The sequence below is a fragment of the Spinacia oleracea genome, chromosome 4 (genome assembly GCF_020520425.1).
Source record: "Spinacia oleracea cultivar Varoflay chromosome 4, BTI_SOV_V1, whole genome shotgun sequence".
Lineage (NCBI taxonomy): Eukaryota > Viridiplantae > Streptophyta > Magnoliopsida > Caryophyllales > Amaranthaceae > Spinacia > Spinacia oleracea.
In genome coordinates this window covers 3253871-3276953 of record NC_079490.1, presented here as the reverse complement: position 1 = coordinate 3276953, position 23083 = coordinate 3253871, and the positions used below count along the sequence as shown (strand labels likewise).

The 23083-nt window shown below is 36.4% G+C and overlaps 4 protein-coding genes across 6 annotated transcripts; all 4 read right to left on the bottom strand.

Annotated features, from left to right (window-relative positions):
- On the bottom strand, positions 1–1382 carry LOC110783245 (uncharacterized). Its single transcript, XM_021987555.2, has one exon. The coding sequence runs from the start codon at positions 904–906 to the stop codon at positions 280–282; it is 627 nt and encodes a 208-aa protein (XP_021843247.1). The 5' UTR covers positions 907–1382; the 3' UTR covers positions 1–279.
- A 138-nt stretch (positions 1383–1520) lies between these two features.
- Positions 1521–13278, bottom strand: LOC110783358 (protein ACCELERATED CELL DEATH 6). 3 transcript variants are annotated; one of them, XM_021987690.2, is made up of 9 exons: positions 11799–13278; positions 9237–9321; positions 8377–8979; positions 7393–7989; positions 5832–6352; positions 4870–5415; positions 4598–4728; positions 3690–4386; positions 1521–2642 (listed from the first exon to the last, which is right to left on the bottom strand). In XM_021987690.2, exons 1-7 carry the CDS (start codon positions 11814–11816, stop codon positions 4657–4659), a joined length of 2442 nt encoding a protein of 813 aa, XP_021843382.1. In that variant the 5' UTR covers positions 11817–13278; the 3' UTR covers positions 1521–2642; positions 3690–4386; positions 4598–4656. The 3 variants fall into 3 exon arrangements, with proteins under 3 accessions (XP_021843382.1, XP_021843381.2, XP_021843380.2); XM_021987689.2 differs by lacking the exon at positions 11799–13278 and having other exon boundaries at positions 7393–7498; positions 7703–7989; positions 9237–11737; XM_021987688.2 differs by lacking the exon at positions 11799–13278 and having other exon boundaries at positions 9237–11737.
- Positions 13279–16163: 2885 nt separating this feature from the next.
- On the bottom strand, positions 16164–16852 carry LOC110783244 (ubiquitin-NEDD8-like protein RUB2). Its single transcript, XM_021987553.2, has one exon. It carries the CDS (start codon positions 16764–16766, stop codon positions 16290–16292), a length of 477 nt encoding a protein of 158 aa, XP_021843245.1. The 5' UTR covers positions 16767–16852; the 3' UTR covers positions 16164–16289.
- Positions 16853–18124: 1272 nt separating this feature from the next.
- Positions 18125–21431, bottom strand: LOC110783356 (cysteine proteinase inhibitor A). Its single transcript, XM_021987687.2, has 3 exons — positions 21246–21431; positions 19916–20159; positions 18125–18351 (listed from the first exon to the last, which is right to left on the bottom strand). The coding sequence occupies exons 1-2, from the start codon at positions 21345–21347 to the stop codon at positions 19947–19949; spliced, it is 315 nt and encodes a 104-aa protein (XP_021843379.1). The 5' UTR covers positions 21348–21431; the 3' UTR covers positions 18125–18351; positions 19916–19946.
- Positions 21432–23083: the final 1652 nt, after the last annotated feature.

The following is a 23083-nucleotide window of genomic DNA, read 5'->3' as shown; positions in this document are numbered from 1 at the left end:
TATATTTTTAACCCATCTCATTCCATGAGACTGTCGGTGTCATACCAAAATTTGCAACAACAAACACAAAATAAATAAAAAAAAAAGGAAAGAATTTATGGTAGAACAACCCAAAACAAAATTATTACACATAATGGAGTGGTACGTACTATAGCTAGGTAGTGTGCCATTAGTGAATTTAAAAAGGCATAAAAACGACACATAATAAAAGGCTTTATCTTAATTGGATTGGATTGTCCTAAAAAGTAATAATTAATTACTAATAGGAGTAAATAATTGTCAAGAATTAGACAACAACAACCATTGTTGTCTCTCTATAGAACGTTGTTTTTGTAGTAGCATTTGTTTCTTAAACCTTTGTATGAACATATCAGCTGCTTGATCAATATCCTCTTCCCCCATCTCCTCCTCCACAACAACACTTCCGCCTCCGCCACCGCCACCGCCACCGCCTTCGCCTCCGCCCTCGACCGCCATCTCTTCCGTCTCACCCTCCTTCTCCATCTCCGCTTCTGACTCCTTAAAAAGCGCGTGTGTCAAATCAACGGCACGTTTTAGGTCATGCTCGTAGTTTGCTTTACGTTTCAACGGCATAAACTTCATGTCGTGGGTGTCACGTGCCATCATGCATGTAGCTTTGTTGTAGCTCATTAACAAACCACTCTTCTTACTTTCTTCTTCTTCGTTTTCTTCTTCTTCTTCTTTTTCTTCTTTTTCGTCGATAATGGCGTCGTCGTTTTTCTTCTTTTGGTGAGAAACTAAGGCTTGAAGGGAATTGGTTAGTGAGGTCTTATCTAAGTCTTTATGTAGGAGAAAGAATATCATGAGCCGTATTCTTAGATCATTTGTTTTGTTTGAAAATGCGGCTATTATCTTCTTCAACAAACTCGGCGTTTTCACCTTCATTCTTCTTCTTCTTCTTCTTTACAATATCACATAATATAACTAAAAAAGAAGAGAGGATTGCCTTTTTCTTGAATGAAAAGATGTAAAAATAAGAAGAAAAGAGCACACTATATTGAAATGAAATGCAATAATGTAGTTGAAATGTGTGACCAAAGTGTTAATATAAATACACAAGTTTGTGGAATTGTGGTACGTAAAAAAGGTAGAAATATATGAGCTTCAACTAGAAGCTTGACTTGACTAGATAATGGGAAAGATTTAGGGTTAAGCAAATGGGATATAATATGGTGAAAAATGTAGTGGCAAAAGATGTATTGGTTTTGGAGTTTAGGATTTGAAATGGAGGGTTGAGATTAAACCAAAATTTAAGCAATTGTCATTATTATTAAGGCCATAATGTTAGTGGGGGATTAAGGGGGATAGTGGGGTCCATTTTGGTTGTTTCAAGTGGAATACTTAAGAAGTAAGCTTTTGCTTTATGTTTTTTCTTTGTTGCTTTTTTTTTTTTGTGTTGCTTTTTGTTTGTGTGTGAGTTGCTTTGTGGTAAGTGGTTCAATTTTTTCAATTGAACATAAATAATAATCTTGTTTATTATTTGAACATAAATAATAATCTTGTTTTTTTTTTTTTTTGTGGCTTTTTGTTTGTGTGTGAGTTGCTTTGTGGTACAAGTGGTTCAATTTTTTCAATTGAACATAAATAATGATCTTCTTGTTTTTTTTTGTTGCTTTTTGTTAAGGAGTTGTTACCAATCCAGCAATCTTCTTTATTGTAGCAGCCGGATTTGAGTTTAATCCTTTCTTTCTACTTTTTATTTCCTCACATCACCTATTATGGAAAGCAAAACAAAATTGAGCTAGAATTAATGATGCCAATGACTAGGGGTGTGCAAATATTGGTCTGGACCAAAAAAGAAATGGGCCGGACCGGACCGAAGGCAATCGTTCCGGTCCCCGGGTCGAGAAATATCAATTTCCGGTTTTCGGTCCGGTCCGGTCTAAATCCCGATTTTGGACTGGAACGATTTTTCCTTAATAAAATATTATATTAACTATTTAAAATTTTAATTCCCTACTTCAATATATTTTATTTTAGCTTCCAAAAAAGGCCTTAAACAATTGGTTTTTTATATATATTTTTTTCATTTTTTACTATATCTTTTAGAAAAATTAAAAAATATATAGAAATAGGTCTACAACTAGACCAAACCGGTCCGGTCCGGGTTTTGGACCGATTTTTCCGGTCCGGTTCGGGTCCGGTCTTCGGGTCTTGAATTGTCAAAATTTCGGCCTCGGTCCGGTCTGGATCGGTCTGGTCCGGGTCCGGTCCGATCCAGTCCGGGTTTGGACCGATGAACACCCCTACCAATGACACTTCGAAAATGGTTTTCATGATTATAAATTCCTATTTAAAGCAACAAACATCCAGCAATGAAAACTTGAAATTTGAATTTTACCACAAAACAAGTTAATTACTTTACCACAGACTAAGATTCAAGTCAAGGGACACTCACCATTGTCGGATAAAACCCGATGTGGCTCTGCCATGGCATCAGCACCACCTACGTACTTGAAATCCTGCACTTCCGTGGAGTTCATCAGCCACACTTTCGCTTCATACACCTTCTCCGTCTCAGTTGTCAGATTTGTCACCATCAGTTACCTCAAGAGTAACATAGTACTCGATATTTCGTATCAGTAACTATTTTCAACAGTGTGAAATTCGAACAAAGCATTCTGCGAAAATAAAACACTCCATCAGTCCATCACTTGTATTCATAAATAGTTTCCAAAACATAAAAGAATGTGATATGGAAGTATGGAACTAGTTCATCTTCAAGTTTCTATATTCTGCATAAAAGGAATGAAAAACTAGCATTTGTTAAATTTGGAGTATTCTTTACTCCACTCCTGTCACTAAAACATTTCAGAAATGAATCTTTCAATCAAGGTATCAGATGCTTATTAGCAAGTCGCAATAACAAGAAAAATATAATCAAATTTTCATCAAATTACAGGCTATGGTTGTTTTGACAGTCTTCAGGCATTCAGGAATACAGAACCAATGATCAAAAGCTGTATATTTCTGTAAAATGTAAATCCTGTTTTTTCTTCCCCAAATAAAAATGTGGTTCAATTCCATTAATATATTACGACATTAAAACAAACAATTCTTTAAATCCCATGATTCAAAGTAAATCACAGCATCTCCAACATCAAAGCTTTAGTTGAAAAAGGCAAATGAGTGATCTACACCCTGCTTATCCATAATAGGAAATGAAACTTGGGATTGCGGCATTTGTGCAAGATTTACACTCCAATAAAGAGAACTCGTGGAAGTAGAAGAACATACGAGCCAAAAAAGTTATCCACTGTTTCTTTTTTTACTTGCACAATTTGGGTTGGGCACAAACATTAAGAAATGAAGATATCAAGAATGTCCATGTGATAACAAACAAACTAGGTAGAAAAATGTTGGGTATTAATGGTAAATATAAAATATGTATATGGGCGAAATGGGTATTTGGTGTGTGAACAGACCAAAAAGCACGTGAATGCATACCATAAAAGGAAATGAATATGCAACTTCCAAAAAAGGAAAATGGTGCAAGTAAAAGAAATACTGAGAAAATATAAAATTACACAAACATCAGTGATTTATAGAAGCCCAGAGATACCCAACAGCATAACCACCAAAGATTGCAGAATTCAAGTAGAACAAAGCATACAATCAGACACTAAATATCACTGAGAACTGCACAATTTAAGAGCAAGAACATCTACCTCTAAAACTTATCTGTCTGAAGATCTGGATTCAGATGACATCAACCGCTACAGCAGTCTCACAATTTTGAACACGGCCATCCCACAGCGATTCAGAGCGAACCTTGTCAGAAGGTAAAAGTTTTCAACCCCTATTTACAGGCACGCTTCAAAAGATCAACCCAATCATACCAATGCACCGTTCATATGTCATGTATTGCCTCAACACTTCGTCTTTCGTTCTCAATTGATCAAATGGTGACCGGATGGAGATTTTAGACGCATGTGCACACACACACTAGATAATGAATGATAGTTATGGACCTTTATGGTAGTTTAGCTAAATTTGTAAAAAGTAAACAACATCAGTGATTTACAGAAGCCCAAAGAATACCAACAGCAACAGCATAACCAGCAAATATTACAGCATTCAAGCTTAAAACCAGTGCTTAATATCACTGAGAACTGGACTATTTTTAAGAGCAAGATCAACATCTACCTCTAAAACTTATCTGTCGAAAATGTGGATACAGATGACATCAACAATTACAGCAGCCTCACAACTATAAAAACGGCCATCCTACAAAGACTCACAGTGAACCTTGTCTGAAGTTAAAATGCTTTCAACCTCCTTAGGAGGATTTAATCATAATTTACAACTAATGCACGGTCCATACGCCATGTTCATGCCAAATTGCCTCATTCTCATCATAATCACCTGAGAATTAAAAGTTCACCAATCAACACTACCGTATTCTGCCAAATGGGAACGAATTCAAAAGCTCAATTCAATGTCTTTCAATTTTATCAATTCAATGTCTTTCAAGTTTATGACAACATGCATGAATATATCCTAGGAGAATATTTGCATATGTCCCTATTAATATATATAAATATTTTTTTTAAGTAGGTAAGATGAAGGATCCTACCTTGCCAGAATTTCTGTCAGAACCCAGCCCGTGTTAGCTTTGACTGGCTAGAAGATTGATCAGGTACTTTGGTCCGAACCCTGCCCATTATGACTGAGCAAGGCATCCTGTTCTTCTCTAGAGTTGTACCCCTGATATTAAAACATAGATTTGAGTACATCAGTAATGGTCATTATGCCTCGAAGAGTCGAAGCATTAAATAAAAATTTAACAGAGTTCTGTCGCATAAGGTACATAAAGTTGTAGCTTATGATGCGAATATCATAACTTACCAGTTCAAGTAGACGCATTGGGTCTCTGCACTCTTTATTTGCAGCGGGGAACAACTTGTCCATGACTTCATACAAGAAGTTCTTATTGACTGAAATTACTATGAGAGAACTTATGATCACAATAATAAGGATGGCTACCCACAATGACTTTGGGGCGATAACAGTGTAAACACCGGTCATAAAAGCCACTAAGGTGCAGTTGAGTGCCACCCTGAGTAACACCATGCTTCGATCAATCAATATTAGTGACTTACTAGGACTGAAGACCATGGACCATGTGAGACAAATCAGCACCAACATTGAAAAAAATAAGGCCAATGTATCTGATACCATAAACACTTGAAAACATGCCCTTTTGGCCAAAAGTGCTTCTCCAGTGTCTTGAGTAAATCCACCGGGGAGAGTGAATCCAGCAGTAAATGTAATGGTGGCTAGTAGAGCCGCTACCACAAATAGTGAAGTTCGCACGTCTAATAAATTCGTCTTATGTTGGAAGTATGCCGTTTTTATCTTTGGATCAAGTCCATTTCTTTTGCACATCTGGCGCTGTAATGATTTGCAAATGAAGATCATAAATCATAAAATTTCAATTCAATTACCACAAAGTATTTAATTCCAAGATCCAATTACTTCCTCTGTTCCCCAAATACCGCACTATTTTGACTTTTACACTATTCACACTATGCATTTGACCCTCTTTTGTAATTTATATGTAAAAATGTAATCATATAGGATCTAATTATTAGATTGGTATTGTTATATACTTTCTAAACACCTATTTTTTTTATAACTTTTACATATGCTTAATATTACGCATCGAAGTCATGTGTTAGGAAACGTAAAAGTCAACATGGTACAATATTTAAGGAACGGAGGAAGTATATAATTTCTTAAGCTTACCGGTGCAATCCAACAGAAGCCAAGTAGAAGTCAAAATCACAAGCCAAGGAAAGAAATCATACCCATGCTTCCTGCTTCTTGCATACATGCGCCAGCAGATCCATTGCAGTTATATTTTGGTTGTCGTTGATGTCGTATATAATCTTATCCATGTTGAGCAACATTTCAGTCAAGTATATGTCTTCGTTTCGTATAGCTTTGTGCAAAGGTGTTTCTTCTTGTGAATCTTGAACATTGAGTAGATCCTTCATGCACGGAATCTTAAGAAACTCTTCATACTCGGTAACATTTTGGAGACGTATGTGATGCAAGGGAGATTTCTTATGCACAATACAAATATCTCTGAACGCTCCCGGATTATGGTCGATGAAGGCACGAAGAGCCGAGACATGACCATTCTCACAAGCTTTTATCCAAGCCAAGGGTGCTCTACTGAACACAGTTGGATCTTTTTTGAGAACTTCTTTTATAAACCATGTAGGACCAACTTCATACGCTTTATCCCAAGCTGATTGTCCGTTGTTGTCTTTTTCAGTTATATACTCCGGTAGTACATTAACCAGCCAAGTTCCTAACTCTATATCTGCTTTCATGTTTCACCAAATTAAAATCTATATCTATTACATTGTACTAAAACAGACACCAGGAATGACACGTGTCACTTCCTGATGTAAAATTTTCTAGCCAAAACTTTTTTCCTAAAAAATCTTTTTTTATATTTTTTTTATATTTTCTATCCTTTTTTATTTACTGTTTATGTATGGGAAAAATATTTATTTATAGATTGTGGAAATGATGTATGCCACATAATAATAATTTGCTAAAAATGATTTTGGTAATATTTTCGTCAAATCGTTATACAATAGTAACAATGGAAAATAAATTTACTCAATATTTTTGGTCAAATAAGCATATTAATATATCGAATATTTTGGTCAAATCAGCATATTAATATATCGAATATTTTGGTCAAATCAACATATTAAAATATCGAATATTTTGGTCAAATCAGCGTATCAAACATATAAAACACTAAAATGTATTAGGACAGAAATTGAATACTTCGTATTAGATGATTAAATAAATTATGTTCAAGATTTATTAATTATGCAACAACTTTAGGGAGACGAATATTTCAGTTGAATTACGTATTATGAAAAATTGGTCAAATAACTTTAGAATATCCGTGCATGTATAGGACCAATCTAGTATTATACTAAAGCACAGTTTTCTTTTTCAATCCAAAATCTCTCATTTATTATTTTTTTTAAATTTTTTAGAAATTAAGTACTAGTGTACTACCACTAATTTATTCTTCTTGGAAACAATGATGACTTTTAAATATCCAATGTGGAGTAAATTATGAAATGATCCCCTTTTATTTATTGCATCTAAATTCAACTTATTTATATAGTTGTTGATACTGAAAATCAAAAGTATTAACTAATGCGCACTTTGAAAGTACCCTTTTTCCAGTTTTCCACCCATATTAATGCAGCATTTGAATAAACTAATTGTTCAAAAAAATTTAAAGAAACCATGCACAGCTGCTAACTGGTTAATTAGTAAAAGGGTAAATATAGATAATTAGTGCATAATGAAGTAGATCAAATCTTATAATACCTGTCAAACTTGGAGCTAGATGCAATATATTCCGGCCACTAGAGGAATCTTTGACATATTTGCTCCAGCTTTCCTTATCCAGCCTCGCCAATATCGCTTTGGATACCTGAGAGCAATTATTTTGTATAGCAAGAAACAGAGTAGAGTGCTCCGGCTCATAATAATCTAGTAGTGTATTAATACGATCGGCCTTAAGTAATGACAATATGTATAATGCCAGTTTTTCACGCTGGTTGCTTATAGCCAAGTGTAGAGGTCCTTGATTTTTTTTATTCTTTTGAAACCATGGCATTAAACTAACGTCACTCACATTCCAATTAGGCATTTCTTCTTTGAAAGCTTCTACCAGGAGCTCTACAAGTTGGTCCGTTGTTTCATGGAGGGCAGTGGCAGCAACATGAAAAGGGTTGTCTCGATCTTTGTAATCTGTAGCACCAATAAGTTTGCTGAAAGAACTTCTCCATTTACTCGTGAGAAGATATTCAAACGGCCATACTTCACTGTTTCTTATCCAGCTATGTATAATTGTAATACCGCCTCTGTCAACTCTGTTGAGCAACTCCGGGTGGCCTTCCATTAGCTGTTTACAAAAATCTCCTGCTTTTAAGAAAAATGACGTTCGGATAAGTTCAAATAAATTCAGATAAGTTCATAAAACATACTCCCTCCATTTCTGAATGTTAGTCCCTTTTCGAATACAATCCAATATAAGTACACTTGTCACATGAATCTAACCCATGTGGGTAGGAGAGAGAAACAATTATGGGGCTTAATGGGGATAAAGGTTTACTTGAAAGTAAACAAATGGGCTATCTAGATATTTATGAGGGTATAATGAGAATAAATGTTGGACAAATAAGGAAATATTTCAACAGGAACTAATAAAAAAACAATCCAATACGAAAAGAGGACTAACATTCAAGAACGGAGGGAGTAAGTAAAAATCAGGTGAATAACATAACGCACTCTAAAAGAGAAGCTGACTTGTGCATAATGGTGCAAGATGCAAGACATTCTGGTGATCATTAAAAAGAATCTGAGTCCATCCTCGGTTATTCACTATCTCCAAAATCTTTTCTGCAACACCATGGCATCCCTTCTCGATAGCCAAAAACAGAACATTATTCTGGCATTTAAGAAGTGAATTTTCATCCAATGACAAGATATACATTGCAAAGTTTTCATACTGACGGGCTATGCCCAAGGACAAAGGTGTATCTCCTTTATTATTCTCCATTAACCACGGAAGTTGATCTTCTGGTGAGATACTCGATTCATGTCCTGATGTTTCCCGTTTGTATACATCTATGAGAAACTTTGCTATTTCAGTAGTGAATTCTTCACTGGCGGTAAGCCCAGCTAGCAGACTATGTAGAGGGTTGTCACCATCGTGGTTCGTTTGAGCGACCATGTCTACGAATACCCTCCTAACATCAGGGATAATATCACAGCTCTCTACAAAACATTTAAATGGCCAAAGTTTGCCACCTTTTGCCCATCTATGGAATATTGAATTTCCAGAATCAGTTTTTTGTTTTATTTGCTCCGGCGCTCTTTGGAGCAACCCTCGACAAATTTCCTCTTCTTCTGTAATCAAAAAAAAATACTGTAATGGGATATGATTGATGTACCAGCATTAACAAACTAAAGTACTGCAGTATACCTCACAAACTTGTGCATTTCCATCTGCAGGGACACTTATTTAGGAATGCCCGATTAGGAGGAATACTTAGGAACTGAGGGAGTACTAAAGTAATATCCGTCACCTTGACATGTACATACGAAGTAAATAAAATTGTAAATTTGAAATCTACAAACCCAGAATAAAGAATGGGAGTAGTTACCTGGGCAATTTAGAAAATGTAGGAAGTGCAACGGGGTGGCGCCTTCTATCCCAGTGCAACAAATAGAGTGGGGGGACCTGACTATCTGTAAAGCCAAATTCAAAAACCTTTTAATTATAGCTTCGTAAAGTAAGGAAGTGCCACGACGAGTAGGCATATTGCAATGCAACTCCATATCCATTTTAAATATTTCCAACGCACATTCCTCATTAGCACCAAAAAAAACCAGGTGACAAGGAATATGTCCTCTGTCATTCCTCTGCAACCATGGTCTTTTTGAATGATCAGATGGCAAAGAAGATGATTTGTAAACATTTAGGAACATCTTTACTATCTCAACATTGCCGACCCTGGCTGCTTCATGAAGAGGGTTACACGTGGCACGTTGTATGTCGTCTATATTGTCACAGGGTTGGAGGATGAGTTTTTGAGTGTCTTCAACAGGTAAGATTCCAATGACTTCTCGAATGAACTCTTCTCTGTTTTCCCTAGCTGCCATGTGGAAGATATTGCCGTGATGATGATGATCGTCGTCCCAAGAGAAGAAGGTGGTGTAGTATTGGATGGGTTTGTTGGATTCAACACATTTTTTAAGGAACTCTACATCTCCAAACACTGCTGCTTCCCTCAACTCTTGGATATCTAGAGATGCCATGATTATTGAATTGGGGTAATCCAGAGTTTTTAAAGTTTCCCCATTAATAATGACCATTAGTTATAAACTTATAACGTCTAAGTTTCAAATTTTGGGTCACTCTTATTTTATTACTATATTCTCTGTCTCTTTCTGTACCCAAATTAGTAGTACGAGGTACTTTATTTTGGAATCGTTGCGCGTGACTATATTATATTGGAAAAATATACCACTAGCTAGTCCCTTAGACGTATAAGGTATGGGGATGTTAATGGGGCAGGCGGGTGGGACGGATGCGTATGTAGGTTCTTCCATCTCCACCTTACATTTTCATCCCCATCCTTGCCCCACCATCCACACTACAAAATAATCACAAAAGAGAATAAATACGTCTAATTTAATGTTTTTTTTGCCAATTTAATATTTATGATATCATTTTTAAATACCACTCTCCAAATCAAATGCCCCCTAAATATTTATACTAGCATTATTAATACAGTTACTATTTTATATTCATATTACATAGTGGTTAATAAACAATTAGGAGTATTCACTAAACTGTATGTCCCATACAAGTCAAGTAGCCGACCAAATATTACGCCATACGAAGTAAGAGTAATTTTTAATTGCAACGGCATATGTGAACAAGCCAGATTCAAATATATGGGTCACTGTTCCCACTTAACACAATCCGATATCTTTTTCCGTGTTATTTTATTGGTTACGAGTAACGGAAATTTTTAAACTAGTTAAGGACAATAATGCTGCTTTCTACTCAATTGAATTTTTAATTATCTAAATTTATTTTTAACTGTAAATTGTAATTTGAGTAATCTTTATTACTTACTCAGTTACTATGCATCTTATTTAAACTTTTCCGATCTTATCCAATCTTACTTTTTTAAAAGTTATCTTAACTTATCTGAACTTATTTTTCCTAAAGTATAAAGGTAACAAGTGAAAAACAAGGCAAACAAAACAAGGTATTAGTTATAAGTTGCTAAGTATAAAGTTAATAAGTAAAATATGATAAGTTCATACCCAACTTTCAAATAATTTCAAAGCTAATAACTTCAAATATATGCTCCGTGTGATGAGTAAAACGAACTCGAACACTACCTTAACAAGGAGTAAAACAAGTAGGCAATCCAAATCCGTGATATTAAGACTTGCAAATTAAATATAGATAATCAACTGTGGAAACAGGTTCAAAGACGAATTCTCACACAACAGATACCCGTATCCAAACCGGTAACCCGGGAAAAGGTTCAAAGGTGACCCTAACCCGATATTTTGAGTTCGGTTACCTATTTTTCGGTTTGGTTTTTAGGTTTCTGGTTCGGTTTCAGAATTTGGGTTTTTTGCACACCCTTACCTCTATCTTGTCTTGACACTCACAAACTCCATAATGTCACCTACTTGAACTCTATTCCTACACTAATTAAAAACAGATGTTAAGAGCTGTAAAAGTGCCTGTTTAAATCAATCCACTTTGGGATCATAGATTAGCTTTTTTGGGTTACAGATAAAACTTGGGTCATAATAATGGATGCTTTACGAGTAATTCTCATTCTAATTGATCCAACAGGAAAATATACTTAGTAATTAAAAAGATAAGAAGCACATATTCATTTTTTATCTTGGTCATGTCAAACGTCAAGGCCTTTATTTTTCTTGTTATGTTATTCTTCCAATAGCTAGAAAGGGTCTAGGGGGATATACATGGTTAAAATCATCCTTTTGACCAAAATTTAACATTAATTCTTAAATGAGTTCCATGGTTGTATTTTAGGTGTTTTTTAGCAGGCATTGTTTTTGGATGTTTCCCTTCAGATAGCATAAGGAACTATATCACCTTCATCTTCCTTATACAAAGATCAAATCAATTTCCAATCCACAGACTAAGATTCAAGTCAAGGGACACTCACCATTGTCGGATGGGTCATGGAAGCACATTCCTAGCTGATAAAACCCTCTGCGGCTCTGCCATGGCATCAGCGCCACCGCTCGAATTCCTAGCACTTCCGTGGAGATCATCAGCCACACTTTCGCTTCATGAACCTTCTCCGTCTCAGTTGTCAGACTTGTCAGCATCAGTTACCTCAAGAGTAAATATAGTATATTGTATCAGTAACTATTTACAACAGTTTGAAATTCGAACAGTGTTCTGCGAAAATAATGCACTCCATCACTTAAAGATGTGATATGGAACAATCCATCCATAACACCATACCACCTATAAGTTATTCATACGAGATTAACAAAATGCAATATTTCAATGAACATCAACTCCACTTGACAGGTCTAAGAAACACAAGAGAACCAAATAATTGATCCATTCTACCATATCCAGGCCATCCAGTATAATTAACTTTTCGCTCGATGTTACAACTTTATACAAGGATTGAAGTTGCAACTTCCCTAAACAATTATCACCATTACCAATCAGATGCTGATACGAATGAGATCAGGAGAGGAGCTTTCTTATTATCAACTAATAGGAAACTAATTTTACTGACTATAAGAATCAGATGCTGTTATGAATGAGATGGAGAGCTTTTGTTTTTAACTTCTATGGAGATACACAGGAAGATACAAGGTCTTAACTCTTAATGGATTGAGAATTCTATCACCTTAATAAGACATAAACCCAAAACTTCACCTCAGCAAACCCTAAATTGTTCCCCAATAATAGCTCAAACACAAAGCTATAGCTGTCATTGAATAAAAAGGGAAATTTTGCAGAAGTCGGTAATCTCCCTGCCCAAGGGCATTATAGCCAGCCCAGGGTGCCTTATGATAGACGAGGGACTTTGCACCTTTGTCATCCCACCTAGGATCTTATTACGTGTCCTTCTGGGGCACTTCACTTAGCTTGAATTTCAGTCTTTCCTCTTCTTCGCTAGATTCAAGTCACAATAACAGATTCTTAAAGCTGATAAGGTCCAATCTCTTCTTAAAGTTGAAAAGGTCCAATCTATAAGCTATGCATACTCAACTTAAGTAAATCTGATGATACTACAAATCCATATGCTTCTAAGAAAAAAAAGTTATGTTCTGAACTGTTTGAATATCAACATAATTGCTCATCAAAAAAATTTGGCCCTTAATGTAATTTTGTTCCAGACTGTAAACTGATCAACAGCACAACCTAAAGTTAAAGTTCATACAGCATATATAATCCAACCAAGAATTCTCCAATTAAATCAATGAGATACTAAAACGTTATCAAAACCTCTGAAGAAACAATTAGGAGTTACTCATATATCAACATCTTCCTGAATTGGATGTAGAGGCAATTCTATACTAATTTGCAATTAAATTAAATGAATTTCAAATAAGCATCAAATCAGAGTACCACTATGCAAAATTCATCATAACAAGTTAAGAAAAAAATGAAGTAGAAACAAAATATTACATGATAAAGAGAGGATAATACAAACCTCTTACTTCTTGGGTCATGAACAGCAAACTGTTTGTCAATCCTTCTTTCTCCTTAATGCTTCCCACTGTCACCATTGTTGTTCTCTCTGTCCAAGTGCAGTATCTTCTTCAGAGTTGGGCTCTGTATAAAATAGAGAGAGTATCCTGGAGACTGGAATTTTCGGTGAATTTAACCTACCCCGTATACACAACTGGCTGTACCGTCAACAAATAAAATCCCACATTCTTTTTTAGCGACATAGTTTTTTATGATAGTTAATAAACACCAATTTAACACAAAAGTTTTGTGTTATTGTATGGTTTCAGCCTTACAGGCACAGAAATATACCGACCTCGGATTTAGAAACAATGCATCTGAGCACAACGATCAAATGTAATAAGACAGATTTGAATTGCTATGAGAAATATCAAACAAAAATATAGATACTTTGACAAAAAGGGTGATCCGTGATTGGGGTAATCAATTATTGAACATTCTGTTCTTTACTGTACTTCTTTAATCTAAACCATAAGCTGTAAATTTATGGCTTTTACTCTGCGGAACAATATCTATGTTACTCCATGTTTAACGTGGAGTAGGCAAAACCAACAGACTGGGAGCAAATATGCCTCTGATCTCACTGTATGGCCTCAAACACCTCTAATTTATTAATACGAAATTAACAAAATGAATTTTTCTAAGAAAATCAACTTAACTTCACAGGCCTAAGAAACACAAGAGCACCAAATAATTGATTCCTTCTACCATATCCAGGCCATCCAATATATGGGGTATAATGAGCTTTTCGCTCAATGTTTCAATTCCATACAAGGATTGAAGTTGCAACTTCCCTAAACAATTATCACTATTGTCGATCAGAAGCTGATGTGAATGAGATCAGGGGAGGAGGAGCTTTCATTATTATCAACCAATAGGAAACTAATTTCACTGACAATAAGAATCAGATGCTGTTATGGATGAGAGCAGGGGCTTTTTTTACTTATACGGAGAAACACAAGAAAAATATTATATATACAAGGTCTTAACTCTTAATTGCTTGAGAATTCTATCAACCAAATAACCAATGATGTTTATTAATAAGACATAAACCCAAAACATCACCTCAAAAAAAACCTAAATTGTTCCCCAATAATAGCCCAAAAACAAAGCTATAGCTATCATGGAATAAAAAGAGAAGCTTTGCTGAAGTCGGTAATCTACCTGCCCAAGGGAACTGTAGCCAGCCTAGGGTGCCTTATGATGCCCTCCCAGGGAGATGCCGTCAAATGGACCAGAGACTTTGAACCTTTGTGTCCTAGGCTTGTTACGTGCCCGTCTGGGGCACTTCACTTAGCCTCAATTTCAGTCTTTCCTCTTCTTCGTTGGATTCAAGTCACAATAACAGATGCTTAAAGCTAATAGTTGGAGGTCCAATCTGTTGCTTTATTTGTAATAAGCTACTACGTATTGTATTTAAGTAAATATGATGATAGTTACAAATTCTTATGCTTCTAAGAAAAAAATATTTTCTGCATTGTTTGAATATCAACATAATTGCTCATGAAAACTCTTTGGCCCTTGATTATAATTTTGTTCCGGACTGTAAACTGGTCAACCGCACATATTGACTCCAACCAAGAATTCTCTGATTAAGTCAATGACACACTAACACATTGTCAAAACCTTCAAAGAAACAGTTGGGAGTTCACAATCAATTGTTAGTTTGTTACTCATACATCAACATTTTCCTGAACTGGAAGTGGAGGCAATTCAATAAAAGAAACATATAAGGCAAGATATTATCTATACCAATTTGCAAAATTGATTGAATTACAAATAAGCATCAAATCAGAGTAAATTATATTGCACAATTCATCATAACAACAAATTAAGAAAAAACAAAGTAGAAACGAAATATGATGTGACAAAGAGAGGAAGATACAAACCTCTTACTTCTTGTGGTCATGAACAGCAAATTGTTCGCCAATCCTTCTTTCTCCTTAATGCCTCCCACTATCACCATTGTTGTTCTCTCTCTCTCTAAGTGCAGTATTTTCTTTGGAGTTGGTCTCTGTGTAAAATAGAGACAGAATCCTGGAAGTGGAGACTGGGACTTTCTGTGAGTTTAACTACGATTGGCTGTACCGCCAACCCATAGATCCCACATTCTTTTTTAAACGAACACTAGTCTGGTAGTTAATGATGACCTGTTTAGCACAACCAAAGTTGTGTTTTTGTATGGTTTCAGGCACAGAAACATACCAGCCTCGGATTTCGAAACAATGCCTCAGAGCACAGAGATCAAGTGTAACAAAGACAGATTTGAGTTGCTATGATACCAAAAATAAAAAGTATAGATACTTTGACAAGACGGTGATCAGTGATTGAATTGCGGTAATCAATTACTAAACCTTCTGTTCTTTACTGTACCCCCATCTAAAGCATACTCTGTATACTTGTGGCTTTTACTCTGTGAAACAATATCTATGTTACTCCATGTTTAACAGTGGAGTAGGCAAAACCACCAGACTCAGAGCAATATATGCCTTTGATCTCATCTCACTGTATGGCCTCAACCATCATAGCAATGATGAACCCGGTATGTAAAGAAGGCCCAAGGGAGCCTGTTAAGGTCAATCTGGTGAACTCAGAAAACCTTAAGTACCCCCTCTTTCCCCTCAATTTCACAAATTGCGAAACAAAACTTCACTCTCCTAACTGGCAACACCTGTCCCACCGTCTCAATTACAATACAAACACATTCACCATGAATCCATGATGCATGCAAACCAATTCAATTTCAATTACCAGCTCAAACATGCAAAATAAGCAAAATTCAGACAAATTAACAAAATAAAGAGTCTCAAAATACCATAAATAAGCCATTCATTCATTCATTAAGCAGTAACAGGGCCAAATACCCAGAATTTCCAACAATAGTACCACAATAACAAGCTTAAAAATCGAAAATTCACAATTCCATAACTAAAAATAATTAAGCAGAAGCAGAACAAGCACCACCTCTAAGAGCAAGAACAAGATGAAGAACAGAACCCCCCTCAATATTATAATCCTTAGCAGTCTTATCATCAGCAAGCTGCTTTCCAGCATAAATCAATCTCTGTTGAACAGGAGGAATCCCCTCTTTCTCCTCCACACGCTCCTTAATACGATCAATCGTATCATTCGGCTCAATATCGATTTCGATTTCCTTTCCAGTTAGGGTTTTGACCTTGATCATGGTCCCACCACGAAGACGAAGCACCAAGTGGAGAGTAGATTCCTTCTGGATGTTGTAGTCGGCAAGTGTTCTTCCATCTTCCAACTGTTTTCCGGCGAAGATGAGGCGTTGTTGGTCCGGTGGGATGCCTTCTTTGTCTTGGATCTTGGCTTTGACGTTGTCGATTGTGTCGGAGGATTCTACTTCTAGGGTTATGGTTTTTCCGGTTAGGGTTTTGACGAAGATCTGCATTTTGTCGGATTTGGGGGTTTTTTGAACGGAGAAGAAGAAGAACAAGAGAGTATTTGCGGTTGAGGTTTGATGGAATAAGATTCGGGTGGTGCGGTGTTTCTTATATAGGGGGCTTGGTCAATGGTTATGCGATTCGTATTGGGTTCGAATTAAGTGAGCCACTAATCCAATTTGGAATCAAAGAACTCTTTGATAGTAGTTTAATCACTATAATCCACTTTGGAATCGAATTATGCCTCGTGTACCGTTACTATAGTATTTAATTAATCAACTCAATTAAAGATGGTACTGGGTCGGGCCGGCTCATTGCAAGTTTGCAACGCCAACCATCACACAACAAAAAAAAAAACAGCATGGGCATATGATAGGCACGACACGTAACAACGCATTGTTGTACGCGTTGGGTTATGGGTCGGACTTGGACCACATTCTTCTTACAAGAACAACAAGGCTTGGCACAATACATCGACATGTTACTATACATGTTAAGTCATGGATCGGACTCGGGCAACACTTTTTTAACAAGAACATTAAGGCACGGCCTGGCACGATTAAGCATGTAAAAATAAGTAAAATTTGGGATAGCCCCGCAGGCACGATATGTGCACGCCGGTTTTGGTATGTACCTTATCCTCCCTCTTAAAAAAATTGACCAACATGAATCTAGAGGCATGCGGCCATGCGGGGTAGGCATGGAACGACTTGACACGATTAAGCATGTCAAAATAAGTAAATTTTGGCTTAGCCACGCAAACACGGCAAGTGGGTTTAGAACACACTTCAACCTCCCTCTTAAAATTCGGCCAACAAGTATCCGTGGGGTTATGGACCGGGTCAAGCCGGTTGAACGGGCCCAGTCCACGTCAAACCCACTTGTAACGCGTTGGGTCAAGCAGAAAATTTCAAAAATATGGCTCAGGTCCACATGCCCTCCTGTCGGGTCGGGTCAAGTCATCGTGCCTAAACCTAATTTTACTCAATTTAGTGTGTTTTGTCGTATTGTGCCTCATCGTGCTTTTTTAAAAAAAATATGCGACCAGGCCACAGCCCACAACTTCGTTCTCGTGTTGGGTCGTGCTTTTTCCGTGTCATTGACGGGTCGTGCTCTTTTTGTGTTCAGATGGGTCGGGCCGACCCAATGCCATCTTTAACGCGGGCTAGGCATGGCCAACTTGCCGATACGTGCTTGTGCCAGGCACTCATGCAGGGCTTTTTTGTACCGGGTTGGGCCATGCCTCAGCCCGACCCACATCAAACTTTATGTATCGCTGTATGCAGTTTTTTATGTTAAACTGTTCGAATATGATTCCTAAACAACAAAACAACATACACCGGCCAAGCTGTGATGATCTTGAAAGTTACTGAGGAACAACTATATGCTTCCATTAATAAAAGTATTAAGAACTTGACATATGGATCAGAGTATAGAACAATAATCCATTTATGCATCTCCAATGAATTAAAGGATAAAACGGTTACATGATAGTTTAGGAAGAGTGATCTACATAGGAAATGACACTCCAAACAGGTCTTAGCAGCGCAATGTACTCGGAATAAACTGAGTATGATCACCGGAGGCAGAGACCTGCAAAATTACAAGAGAAGAACTTCAGTGTACAAAGAAACAATGGTTTTGGTGATACACAAGAACACCATGTGAAACACCTGTGACAAAGGAATGCATTGAACTACGTCAAAGCCAAGAACACGAAAAGCGATAACTTTCTGATGTAGATATACACTAGACCTGGTTATTGGACAGGTTAGCCCAATGGGTCTAGAGTTTGGGTCATGTTAATGGGGTTTTAATTGGGTAGCGCTCTTATTGGACAGGGTCAATATAAGGTTGAACTTATAACACAATAATTTTGAAAACTAAAATACTTACTCCGTATGATATAAATAATTAAATGGATAGCTTCGTATTACATACGCCTCTCTTTCTGTTCATTTTTCCTTGTTCGTTTAATGACCCGCACACTATAGGCCCGCTATTGACCCACGACCTGCTTTGACATGCTCATTATTGACCCGCTAAAATTGACCCTTTTATTACCCGATCCACTTTTGACCCGCACCGACCTTGACCCGACCGAACCCTCCCAATAACCAGGTCTAATTTTATTTTTTGCAAGATCACACACCTCTTCTAAGATGAACAAACTATTCTAGGAGAAAAGTAGATAAAAGCAAAACGGTAAAGTAGTAAACCTTTGCCTGCAGCACAATACAATAAAAGCCAATCTCTCAACCAAAAAACAGGATTATTAGCATTTCAAAAAACCAAATGTCCAAATCAGCAGCCCATGCCATCGTTCATTTGACTCCCATATTCATACAGAAAGCAAGAGATAAGAGAACCCCGTGCTTTGATGATAAAACCTAGTCGCGGATGCCAAGACAAATGACATCCTTCATGATTGGCAAAGTCTTGAATGAGACACTTCCGTGTCTCACAATTCTAGAGGCGACTAAATTACTTTAAGAGCATGTTTAGTTTAGAGTTTTTAAGTGATTGAAATGGAATCAAATAACTATTTCATTACCTAATGTTTGGTATGAGAGGAGTGATAATACAACCCATTTCTTAAGGGTAACAAACACCATCATTTGTTACCTCTCCCAACCCTATGGTAACAACATTGTTACTCTCTTCAATCCCCATTTTGTTACAAGTGATTCCTTTTCTAAGGTATACGGTATACCAAACAACTAAGATTGATCTCCAAACAACTAAGATTTTCTAACACTTTGTATTTATCTCCTTTCCATTTCCTTTCCTAAGTTAATACCAAACATAGGGGGTAATTAAAGTATGTCTCACAAGAGTCACAACATATTAGTGTAAGATGGTCTCATCTAAGACTTGCTCTTTCCGTCATCTAACATGACTTCTTAAATTGGTTCTTACTTTTTGGTTCGCTTCTGAATGTTTCACTTGAATTAAACTACTGTAGGTACCCTTAATCTAAAGATTTAGTAACATGTTACAACATGAATGTAGGCATGTAGTAGCATACTGAACTATACATCTTTATCTTATCTTCTAGACTTCTGCATAAATTGGAAATTCCGGAATGCAAAAATAGACAAACAGCAGAGCGAATTCTTAACCACATAACTAAGATTCAGGTCAAGAGGTAACTCACCATTGTCAGATGTAACATGGAAGTTACATAATTAGCTGCTAGAACCCTCTGCTGGAGCATCAGCATCGCCAACATACTTGAATTCCTGCACTTCCTTGAAGTTCGCCCATGGCTTAACCCAGATTTTTGCTTCATAAATCTTCTTCTTGTCACCGTCAGTTGCCTCAAGAGTAATATAGTAGATAGTACCAGCAACCACCTGTTCCTTAGTATTTACAACCCTGTGAAATTCGAGTAAAGCATTCTGCGAAAAAAATAATACACTCCGTCAATTTATCCTGTATGATCCCACCTCCTAATCATCCAAGCGAAATTATTAATAAGTGTGTTCCCATTTGATTAAGGTTCACTCTAAGAAACATGAGAACACCAAATAATTGATTCCCCTACATTCTACCGTTTACGAACCATATTATCAACAAGCAAGCCTTTTGCTCGATGTTTGGTTTTATACAACGGTTAAGGCTCCGTTTGTTTGGCATAAAACATTTTCAGTGAAAAATGAAAATAGTTTCCAAAGAATGATAACGTTTTACACCAAACCAAAGGTTACTCCCTCAATTGCAAAAGTTGGAAGCTCGCCAAAGAATTATCATCATTATCATTGAAAACCAGTAAACCACACAACTTTCAATACTATCATTAACTATAAAATCAATTCTACTGATATTATAGGTCCAATCTACAAGTATTGTTTTATTTACAACTAAACATTCGGAAATTTTGATCAGATGATAGCTACAAATCCATGTGCATCTGAGGAAATAAAAAGTTGTATATTCTGTTGAAAATCATCAACTTTAACTCCAGATTATGAAGTGATCAGTGATCAACTGCACACCCCAATAAAAGTCAAGGTTTACATAAGACAGATTTACCCCTGATCAATAATCCACCATTAAAATCAATATTACCTCATCATCAACCACTGAAATATACAATCAAGAACAATTAGGGTCCATTCGGCAATCAATTGTTACTCAAATTCAAAATTACCGAACACAAATTGGAAATAATTCACGAAACAAAAACAAATTCAAACAACCAAACAAGATATTATCCATACGATCATACTAATTTGCAATTGAATTTGTAATAAACAAAACATCAATCACTGAAATTAACTATTAGGAACAATCAGGGTTCATTCGCCAATCAATTGTTACTCAAATTCAAAATTAACGAACACAAATTGGAAATAATTCACGAGACAATAAAAAATTCAAACAAGCAAGATATTATCCACACGACCATACTAATCTGCAATTGAATTCGTCAAATTTTAAATAAACATCAAATCGGAATAAAATTATGATGCAAAAAAGCAAACCTCCTTTTTGTTGTGTTCATCAATAGCAAATTGAGCAAGAGTTTCGATTTCCAAACTGTTAGCTGATCCTTCTTTCTCCTTAATACCTCCGACTAACGCCATTTTTCTCTCTCTAAAATCTGAATGAAGCTTTTCTTTTCTTTTGGTTATGGAGGGAATTCTGGGTTTGCTTAATAGCAGCCCAGTATATGATGAAGATATTTATAGAAATGGAGAGGGAATCCAGGGAGAGTTTGACTTTTTGACTTTTTGTGAGTTTGACTATACGATTGGTTGTACGTAGACTTGTAGAGGGATAAGGTCCCACGTCATACCTTAAGATGATTACTCCCTCCGTCCCGGAATACTCGACCCGGTTTGACCGGCACAGAGTTTAAGGGACTTGAATTGACTTATTTAATTTAATAGGTATTAGTTGATAGTGGGGTATTATTTTAATGTAGTTAGTGGGAGGTGGGTTAAGAGGTGGGGTCGGGAGAGAGTAAGGGTTGAATTTTTAATTATTTTTTGTATGGAGTAGGGGTAGGTGGGCTAATAGGGATGGAGTGAGAAATAATATAATATTGTTATAATATTTCCATTTTTAGAAACAGGTCAAGTATTAAGGGACGGCCCGATAAGGAAAACAGGTCAAGTATTCTGGGACGGAGGGAGTATTTTAAAATAAAAACATTATTAACGAATAACGAACTTGCTTTGAGATGAAAAGAAGTTAAGCATACTTTGCTTAACTGCTCTGTAATCCGTATTACTCGGTATGAATTATGGATCGTATATTCGTATCTGATGTGGGACGCCAATGTTCCCTCCGTCGTCGGTCGACAATTTTTATTTTATTTTTATTTTATTTTTGGTAAGAAAAATTATTTTAGGAGACCCTCCGCACGAGGGGAACTCCTAAGATATCGATCACTATGAAGAATATACGTTAATTCTGGGCTAATACAAGGTTCTATGTACATAAAGTCAGTAACTAGATGTCCTACATTGGCGATCCAATCTGCAGCTCTGTTTGCTTCTCTGTAAATGTGCTTGATTTCCCATGTTGCAAAGCTGGTAAGGATATTGCGGATGTCGTTGATGATATTGTAGAGCTTCCAGGGCGGTGACCATATCTTCTTGATGCAGTTGACGACGAGTAGGTTATCACCTTCTATAAGAATGTTGTGGATGTTGAGTTTGATAGTTTCTTGTAAACCTTTGTGAAGGCTCAAGGCTTCAGCTATGAAGGATTGAGTGTCCCCAAGGTGGAAGGTGCAAGCCGATATTGTGATACCATTAGAGTCTCGAAGGATGATTCCAGCTGCAGCTGTTGAAGATTTGGAAGAACCATCGAAATTGAGTTTAACAAAACCAGGTGGGGGGGGACCAGTGAACCATAATGGGCTGCGGTTTAGGAGGAATGGAGGAAGGGGGTCGTCGGTCGACAGTCAATTGATTTATACGGTTTAGGTTTTACCTTTTTTTTTGAGCTCGTTCAAAGAATGGACAATTAGTAGTTGTTGTTTAACCGTTTTTTAAGTTTTAACTAGCAATTTTACCCGTGCAACGCACGAGAATATTATATGAATTGTTTGAAAAACTTAAACAGATCGTAATACAAACTTTAGATGAGGTATCACAAATTAATTTTTGTTTATGCTACGACAAATATTTGATTAGCGTAAATAGAACCATTTTATGTCTATTAATCTTTCTTTACATTAAGATACGATTATTATAAAATTACTTCAAACAAAATTTTACGGAAACAATCAACGACAATGGTATAATTTTGAAGGATAATGTAACGTACAATATAATTTCTCTAAAATAGCAAAGAAAAATATTTAGCAATG

Coding starts and splice junctions, on each gene's coding strand:
- LOC110783244 (XM_021987553.2), bottom strand. CDS start 16,766: ATGCAGATCTTCGTCAAAACCCTAACCGGAAAAACCATAACCCTAGAA.
- LOC110783245 (XM_021987555.2), bottom strand. CDS start 906: ATGAAGGTGAAAACGCCGAGTTTGTTGAAGAAGATAATAGCCGCATTT.
- LOC110783358 (XM_021987688.2), bottom strand. CDS start 9,948: ATGGTCATTATTAATGGGGAAACTTTAAAAACTCTGGATTACCCCAAT. Junction 6,353..7,392: donor TCTAGCTCCAAGTTTGACAG/GTATTATAAGAT, acceptor ACATGAAAGCAG/ATATAGAGTTAGGAACTTGG. Junction 4,729..4,869: donor CAATGCGTCTACTTGAACTG/GTAAGTTATGAT, acceptor TTTTAATATCAG/GGGTACAACTCTAGAGAAGA.
- LOC110783356 (XM_021987687.2), bottom strand. CDS start 21,347: ATGGCGTTAGTCGGAGGTATTAAGGAGAAAGAAGGATCAGCTAACAGT. Junction 20,160..21,245: donor ATGAACACAACAAAAAGGAG/GTTTGCTTTTTT, acceptor TTTTTTTCGCAG/AATGCTTTACTCGAATTTCA.